A 9,782-nucleotide genomic window follows, 5' to 3' on the forward strand; every position below is an offset into this window, starting at 1 on the left:
AAAAAAAAGTGGAAGAAAAGACGATTGATTCGCCTACGTTTAATCTACTTTTAATAATGTCCATTTACATTAAAATTCTTAAAATAAATTATTCCTTTTATTACTTTAAATTTTGCTTTCAACCTTTTTTAAAAAATAATTCAATTTTTTAAATAATTTATAAATTTAGATATTAAAGATCACTAAAATCATTCTCCCTACTTCTTAAAACACACTTCCCTACAATATTGAAGTGACACTTCAGTGTTTGGCATTTCCTTTCAAACTGCTCATGAAATATTTAAAAAATTATCTTTTAACTTTAAAGTTGTTTATGACATGTAAATTGTTTTATAGGTTTCAATGAAATTCAAAGCTTTTAGAAGGTTTAGGAAGCGACAGTAAGTTACGAATAAAAAAGTGAGTACCTTCATCATTGATTTTGGTTATTTTATGCTATAATTGCACAAAATTTCATAAACCGTGTTATAATATTCACGGTAATTTGGACATTTTATAAAAACAAACTAATTTTATTTTGCTTTACGTTTAATTACTATAATAATATATTTGTGTATTTTAAATATTTTTGTGTAAGTTTTAATTAATAAGAAAATACCAATTACTGTTTTACAAAAAATTTTAATAAATGAGCGAAATATGAGCATTTAAAGTTACCCTTTGATACTCTTCACGCACGGAAAACATTTATATATTAATTTTTCGGAATGCAAAAGAGACTATCAACGAATAATTGAAATTTTCGCGGAGTCAAAATGGAGGTATACACTAATTCAGAGAAGAAAATTATTGAAAGTTACTTACAATTTACGTGTAATAATATTCTTCTGCTAACAGACGGTGGTACCCCATTAGAAGCAATGCAGAGATAGGCACCCATGTGCAATCTACTTACACGGCTAATATTTAATTGATTTCCATCAAAGCTGGTAGCTGTAAAAAAAAATGAAATTTGTCAAAAACATTTTTATCAAACCATAATCCTATTCTATTTGTAAAGATTTTATACAGGAATTGATGTTTTTTCATTTACACTTTTGTTATTTCACTAAGTTATTAATTTTGTCGCTAAATATTAAATTATGAAAATAAATATTACCATTTAATAGTTTATAAATAAAATAACTTTAGATTTATCATCTGCATTTTAACTGCTTATAGAAGTATTTTTTTCCAAGTGCATATTTAAGAAAAAATAATACTTTGTTATGTTATTGAAGTTTAATTATAATGTATAATATAAGTATTTATAAACTAATTAATTTAATTACAATTTAGTTATTAAGTTTCATTACAAAATTTACCAAGCAATTTTTTTCCATGCCACATTCCTAAAGGTATCGGCTGATTATCCTCTCTCCTCCATGATATGTTTGGACTTGGATATCCTTTTGCTTTACAAAGAAGTGAAACATTTGTTCCTTCTCTTGCTGTTATATCTGTGCTGCTTTCATTCATAATTATATCAGGAGGCACTTAAATAAGATAGAAAACAAAATTTAGGTAAATTTAACTAATAATAAAAAAATACATAAAAATTCAAACTAATATAATAAAAAAAACAGAGTCATAAGGAAGAAAAAAGACACCTATGTTTGTAATAAAAAAAACGAAAAACAAATTCACTGTGAAAATTACAGTAAATTCCACAAAAGAAAAGTATATTTTTTACAGAAAAAAATGCTTAAGATAAACACAGGTTTTTTTTTTTGTTTTTAACCGTTATTCAAGCACTGTAAGAAACTCCCGGTCTTTTTACAGACTTTCTCTGTATATTTGACGGTTTAAAGCTGTTACGTTGACAAAACGGTTTTACTCTGTTCTTCATCCTAATCATAAACAGGTAAAATCCATCAGTTTCATTTTCAAGTTTTTGTCATGCAGATTTGCTTTGCTTACGATACTTCTACATTTCTATCTACATTTTTAAATCCTTTTAAGATTATTTTCTTTATATTCTCTTGTTTTCAGTAACTATTTTGTTTTTTTTTCAACAAGTAAAGCTGCTAAAGTTTTACTTGTTAAAACTGGTAAAGTTTTAAGTAAAACTGCGATTTATTGCCAAATTGGTACTCTGGTCATTATATTTCTTCAGATAATTTTTTTTTGTTGTCAAACATTTTTATACGGGTGGACTACTATGTTTTTAAACGTTTTTATACTTAAATACTATTTTAATAACTAAGACTTTTGAAATAATCAGTCTAAGATTTTTCTTTTCCCTGAGTCATTAGAGCTTTAGTAGATCAGGGGACAGAGCGTTTACTTCAAATCTAGGTGACTCAGGTTCAAATCCTTGTGCTGATTAGTCTGAAGAAGTGAATGTGGCTCCCACCGATCACAATGCATAGTTATTTCATAGTGTTTTGTTTCTTAAAGTAACAAAGTCTGTTTCTCAAAATCTGTATTTTTTTCTGTGAAATAAAAGGTTTTACACTGGCACAACAACTGACTGTTTCCTTTCTTAAATTAAAAACTTTTTTTTACTGTGTAGGTGTAAAAAGTTTTATATTCTCAAATATGTTTTAAGCTAGTTCCATCTATATGTTGTAAAATTTCATTTATAACTTAAGCGTTGAACCTTATAAATAAGAAGAAGGCCAACTTATTTTACTGTTGTAGACAGTAAATAAGTAGTTGAAAATTTAAAACCGGATAGAACAAAAAAATAAAGACTGGCAATAAAAGAATAAAAATACTTGAGTTTATGATACAAATACAATAGGTAGTTATTTTAAAATATATTTTTAAAATATTTATAAAATAAAAACAGATAAACATGTAAAGTTTTAAACAGATAAAGTATCTAGGCAAATACTTGCGGAAAAATACGCTTTTTCACCTAATACAAGTCTTAAGGGTGAATTTTAAGCTCATTCCTAGTGAAATGTTGTAAAATAAAAGTTAATCACAGCTCCAAAGTGTGTCAAAAGCTGGAAATAAATTTAGAAGCGTTAATTTTGTATTAATTAGTCTATTATAGATACTTTTTAGGACAGATATAAGCAAGGATCGCGAGTAAAACTCTGATTTCTTTCGCTATTCTGTTTTATCCCAATTTTCTATGGTAGAATTATTTATTAGCAACAGTTTTTCAATCAGTTTTCCAAAATTTTTCATGTTATAAATGTCAACAAGATTTTCAAGGTCCACTTGTGGTATGAGAATCGGTGGTATACAGTAAAAAAAAATACCGTATCAAATTAAGATAAAAAATATCAGCTCACAAGATGCCGATACTATAAAATCCATTTTTACCGGAACATGTAGCGAAACAAAAAATCAGACAAACCGTAATTTTTACAGTAAAATCACTGAAGCTATCTAATTAAATAAAAATTATTGCAAATTTACGATATAATATTTTACGGTAAAAGTGGATTTTACAGATGATGCGGCGAAGTTGTCGATACTTTATATCGTAATTTTATCTATAATTCTTTGCAGAGTAGAGAAAACCATAGATAGATTAAAAATTATCAGTGAAAAATCAAAAATGATAAATTAATCTCTTGCATAACAATAATTTTACGTAATTAATTGTTTGACAGATATCTTAAATTTATTCAATACTTCTCCTGAATGTCTTGAAATGAATTATTGATAGTTAAAAAAGTACTTCCCTTTTTCTTAACAATTTATTCCTTTATAAACAAAAAATATTTTAAAAATTAATATAAGACTTTCTCTTTTAAAATTGATACACTTTTAACGTGAATATTGCGATAAAATAAATTAAATCAGAATCAAATAGTGCATATATACTTGAAGCTTGTGTTGCAAAAATTAATCTTCTTTGCAATAATAATGTTACATAATTAATTTTTTACATGTATCTTATTTACTTTCTATGTTTCATGTGAGTGCCTTAAAATAAAATATTAATTGTTAAAAAACAGTACCTTATTTTTCCGTAACAATTTATACTTTATAAACAACATTTTATACATTAATATAAACTTTTCTACTAATAAAAATACATTCTTAGTATGAATAGTGCGATAAAATAAAATTGATTCAAGTTTAAGAGTGCACATAATCTTTAAGCTTGTATTACAAAAAAAAGTAAATAAATAAAAAAAATAAAAAAGTAATAGCAAGATAAAGCAAACTTTTCCTAATTAGTTTGGATTAATATAGCCTCGATAAAGTGTATCTAACGAAGACTTCTTTGTTTCGAAAGAAAGATAGCTGCTACTTAAAATCACCTGTAAAAAAAATCTTCTGTCCTTATTATGCAATGAAATTTATCATTAATCCTCCTTTTAATGTCTTTAACTGTATTTTAATGCGCATCGGTTTTCTTTTATATCCTGTTAAATCTTGTTTCTCTTGAAACTTAATCAATGAATCTCTTAAATTGCATCATTTATTTCTGATAAATTATTTTTTTTTTCAAATCTAAAATAGGAGAAAGGCAACAATCAATACATTAAGCTGCATCGGATATTATCGATATAAAGGCAAGTGTTTCAGACAATGATGGACATTTGTAGCCTTTTGCCATTTTTATCGGCATCTATCATCGGATATCTGCTTTAACGGCTTTCCGATTTTTTATTGGAAAACGAGATTTTTGTCATGTTTTTATACATTTTGAAAGAAGTGATATATCAATAACTAAACTGATTATACAAAATAGTCGTAAAGAAAAGCTCTTTTGTGTGAAATTTAAAAGCGAATGTTTTTGCATAAAAGAGTTTTTGAAACAATATTTTTTGAAAAGAATATTCTTTAGAACAAAACGAATGTTATGTGTACGTAATATTAACGTTCTAATTGAAAAGTACTTACTGCTATAAAGCTCTTGATATAATATAATGTACACAATTTCTTTATTTGTATTATCCTCACTATTTTAACAGTAGTTTAAAAAAACAATGTTTTTAAAGGAAAAAACGTTTTTCGTAGTTTCCGAACTACTTTATAAGTTGTTATATAAAAAATATAATTATAACACTTTCATTTTTTTCTCGTCCTAGATCATGCAAAAAATGCGAAAACCGCAATGGCTTGAATTTTTAAAAATTTTTCAGTTATAAAATATTTTATTCTCTTTATGTTTCATCCAATATAAACTTATGACATTTTTAAATTAAAAAACTAATCACACTGTTAAAGTTTTAAAAAAATATTAAGCCTTGAAAATCAATAATTAAAGTTGACTTGAAAAAGAAGTTCCAAAAAAACTACGAAGAAAATAAATGCTAGGTTTCAAATTAAAGCCTTTACTTTAGTTAAATAGGATTTGACTTGAAGATATAAAATATTAAAATAGAAATATCAGTTAAGAAATTGATTTGTACTATTATCACATAAGGAAAAATTAAAAGCATTTAAATGTTTTTCTTCCAGTAAAATCATACAAAAGAAGTCTGATCATTCTGGCTATTAGAAGACAGTAGTATTAAAACAGGAAATTATTTCGTGTACTGTGAAGATATAAGATAAAATATATCAGTATTACTTTAGGTAAGGGATCCGTATTAATTTAGACAAGGATGAAAGTTAGCAAATCTTAAGGTAATATTTCTTCAGAAACTTGGTGGATTCAAACTACATATTCGCCCTTCGTATATAAAAAATATCTAACTCAAACACAGTGTTAGAATTTTCATTCTTATAGTAAAATTTTAATATCAGATGAAATATGTTGAAAAATGTTCACGAAGTCATAGGGATGGATTGAAGAGGAAGTTAACATTGACATTAAGCATGACTACTTTTCCATTTTTTAAAAGTCAAATGCACAAAAAGATTTTTATAAAAGTAGCATGAAATTGAATTCCCTCTTCATATTACTTCAAATATTTCAAATAATAGAATCTAAAATATAGAATAAAATTTTTATATCGTTTGTAAAATTTACATTGTTTTTAAAATATTCTAACATAGCTCTTAACTATAACTTTAAAAGATTCAATAAGGCATAAAACAAGCTTAATTCAGCTTATACCAGTATAGTTTAGTGCTAATTGCATATTTTCCATACAAATCATAATGGCAAAAATAGAAGGAAAATGGGAACAAATGATCACACAGTTAGACCCAGGATTCGGACTAGGGAAACTAACATAACCTGCAGAGTAAGATTTTAAAATCAGATAAAATATGTGTGAAAACTGGTCATGACGTCATAGGGACGGATTGAAAAGGAAGCTAGCATAGGAATTAAGCATGGCATAATGAAACTTGAGTAAAATCTACACTCAGTGGTGCGAAAGCCCATAGAGGGCCAAGGCCTAATGTGCCCATCTCAGTTTTCTTGATCCTTGGGCTCTGGGTTACAAGAGCAGATGTTCCAGTTGGGTGGTATGCCCAAAGCGGAACTGCCAGTGTTCTTAAGCATGCTTGATACTCATTTTATCGCCCCACTGAAGAGATGAAAGGCTGAGTGAGCCGTTCCCGGCCCCTGGATCGAACCAAAGACCTGTGGACGCCAGCACAAAAAACTATAGCTCAGCCACAGAGCGTTGAAAAATTTGACTATTTTTTTTTTGATAATATGTAAGTGAAGTGTACTAGATTACAATAAGCGTTGGAGGAAAGTGAATTTTCTTTTCATATTATTTCAAATATTTCAAATAATAAAGTCCAAAATTTGGAATAAAAATTTTATATCTACAACAAAAGCTAGGATTTTTTTTCAAAATATTCTAACATAACTCTTAACTACAACTCTTAAAGATTCAATAAGACGTAAAACAAGTTTATATCAAACGTAGTTACTTAAGTAGTGAATAAAGCTTTTCGATGTGATATTTGGAGCGAAACAAACCTATACTTCTTCAATCACTCCAACCCTTTTCCTACTCTCTAGAAATCGCTGCTCTGTTTCTGCGAAAAAGCGTTAGAGTTTGCAGAAAACCAGCATTCTCTTTTTGAAAACCCCACATCCACCCTCTTCGATAAAACTTTTCCACCCCTCTACAAATCCCCTCCTTCAAATCGCATCTAGAAAGGAGAAGGAAAAAACTAAAATTCAATAAACAAGTGAGAATGGTGTGAAATCGAGGAGTGAAAACTAAACACTTTGAAACAGCGCAGTTGCGAGGAAAAGGATAGGGGATATGCTTACTTTCTTGCATGGATTGATTTTCGTTTTAATATTATTTTTTAAAGCTGTATTCTTTTAAAAAGCACAAACAACGAATAAAGCTCTTTTATCCTTTTTATTTCTCAAGAAGAATCGAAATGAAATTGTGTTTACTCGATTATGTGGGCGTTGAGATAGATCAAAATGCAAGTGGAACGGTCTATTTCATGCCACAGCTTTATAAATATAATTTCTTATAATGTAACCTGTGGATAAAAGTGAAGAAAATTGAAACCTAGGCAAAATATGCGTTATTCTTTAATTAAAATATAGTGCAAAACAATACTCCAAATATTATATTTACTAAATTACAGTTAGGAGAGGGTTATTTCTTTCTAGTGAAAGAATTAGACTAGTCAAAATTAATAAGGTATTTTTAATTCAGATTCAAATAAAAATCTATATTTTGTAAATTTTTGATTTTAATCTTAAATAGCAAATAAAGATTAAATATTATAGCAAGATTAAGTTGAAATATTTAATTCCCTCGGTAGACTGATCGTAAGGACACGGTTCAGTTCGGTCAGTAAGCGAGCTTTGATCAGCCTGAGTAGGGACCGAGGGTGCGTCGCATTGGTCCTCGTTAAACTGTTCTACCGTAAAGTGTTCAACTTTGCACAGGTCACCCGGCTACCGAAGCCATCCCTTCTGCAAATAATCAAAATTGTGATGTCATTTCTTTGCATCGTCCACAGGGATGTTTCCCAGACCATCGCCAATAGTCCGTTATGCAGCTCTAGTGCGACGTAAATAACAATTACGTAGCTCTAGTGCGACGTATGAACAATTACGTACTTTTATCTATATCTAAACTATACTATTTATTCTTTGGATAACACCTTCCTCAAAAGTACACCTTCCCACACAGAGAAAGAAAGTACGCAATATCATAGTATCAAAACTACAAGAAAATGATAAGATTAACCATGTTTCTGACTTAATGGGAACACCAAAAAGGTCGGTAATTTTTACCAACGCGCTTTGATATTGATTTTGGTAAAATTAAATATAACATATGGTCTTATAATTTGGTAAATGTGGTAAAATGTGAAAATTTTATCAAGATATTACAGAGCATGACATGGAAACTATCGATTCGGTTAAATTTACTTTTTAGTGTCGTATTTTCGTAAATGTGTGCTAACAAAGACTGTAACTTTGATAAATATAATTTCTGGTAAACCTTTTCCATAAAAATTACCAAACAAATAGTTTAAATACGATATATTTTGGTTTTATTAAATATCATTATTGTATTTCAACCAAAAATGTCATTATTATACATTATGGTAATTTTATGGTGTTCTTTCTCTGTGCACGAACAAAGTGCTCTCACAAAGTAGAATTTTCTCCCAGGTAGGAAATGCTTAGACAGTTATCTATTATTTTACTGCTATAAAAATAATTTACTATTGTAAAATTAAAAACTAATACAATTAAAATATTAAAAAAGAAATATTTATTTTTATGTTTTAAATAATATTTTTACTGAATGTTTATGTTGTTAGAACAAGATAGTATTCTCGAAATTACAATATTATATCAACACAAATAAAATTACGAAATATATTTTAGCAATATTGTCCCATCCATCTTTATTTTTTTTCTCCCAATAGAACGTTAATTTAATTCAATTGTCTGACTTTTCGCCAATGAAGCTCGCTAGACAATAAAATCGAAATTTTACTTTTAAATATTATTTCATCTTACGTTATCTTACTTGCCAGATACATTTTCATTAAAAACTTATAGTAATAAAAGCAAGGGATTGAAATTCTTAAACACTCAAATTGTTACTAACACTTGGCCAATGGTCTTAACTCTGAATCTTAATCTTACAAAAACTGACTTAAATCTTACAAAAACTGACTTTAATATCACACTTTGCTGTCGTGTATATATAAAAAAATTCAAAACATTACTACGCTTTTAGATTTAGTTTTAAATAGTCAAAAATCTTTTCAAATACCAAAATATTTTAAACTGAAGTTCGTTGTAGTAAGCAAATGCTTATTCTAAAAACTTTCAAAAGTTAATTTTACTGGATAAATTTTGAGGAGATTCACCAGTTTTTTTGGCACACGGTAGTTTGATTAATTCAACAAATCAGCGATTACATTTTTGAGACGTCTTTACGCATATTTAAATTTATATATTTAATTTATATATTTAATTTATATGTTAATAATAATATCAAAAACAGTCAATCTTACATAGTGTAAGAAGTGTTTAGTTTTAAATGTATTTTTTGATAAAATATTATATGCTTGGACTGTGGTATCCCAGTGGTAGAGAATTGACCGTAGGTATTGAGAAACCGGGGTTCGATCTTCGACTCCGCTAAGACCAGTCGAGTACATGCGATATACGTGATCGTAAGAGCCGAGGTATCAAATGTCTTGAAGTCAGTCACTGAACAGTACCATGGGTACAAGAATCTGGAGAAAAGATTTTTTTCATTCCGATCTATGTCTAACATGAGAAAGAGACTTCCCGAATGAGTGGTGCTGCCATTTAATCGTGAAATTCAGAGCTAAGACATACCTTCACCCTTGCGGTGCTCTCTTGTAAAACGAAAGGCGCCTCTACCAGACTTTTTCAAGTGTTATTAGAAGCAACAGCTTTAAATAATATCATTTGAGAGAAATATAAATCTACATGTAGCATTTATATATATATATATATA

General features: G+C 28.2%; 1 protein-coding gene across 2 annotated transcripts in view; it reads right to left on the reverse strand.

Moving 5' to 3' along the window:
• LOC107453725 (lachesin) overlaps positions 1-9,782 on the reverse strand; it is a 257,834-nt gene that overhangs the window by 35,275 nt on the left and 212,777 nt on the right. For both annotated transcript variants that reach the window (XM_071183280.1, XM_043042726.2), the window contains exons 6-7: positions 1,305-1,475; positions 805-933 (exon numbers count right to left, since the gene is read on the reverse strand). In XM_071183280.1, coding sequence (XP_071039381.1) covers positions 805-933; positions 1,305-1,475 — 300 coding nt within the window. The remainder of the gene's footprint in view (positions 1-804; positions 934-1,304; positions 1,476-9,782) is intronic.

This window comes from Parasteatoda tepidariorum, chromosome 7, assembly GCF_043381705.1.
Source record: "Parasteatoda tepidariorum isolate YZ-2023 chromosome 7, CAS_Ptep_4.0, whole genome shotgun sequence".
NCBI classification, from domain to species: domain Eukaryota; kingdom Metazoa; phylum Arthropoda; class Arachnida; order Araneae; family Theridiidae; genus Parasteatoda; species Parasteatoda tepidariorum.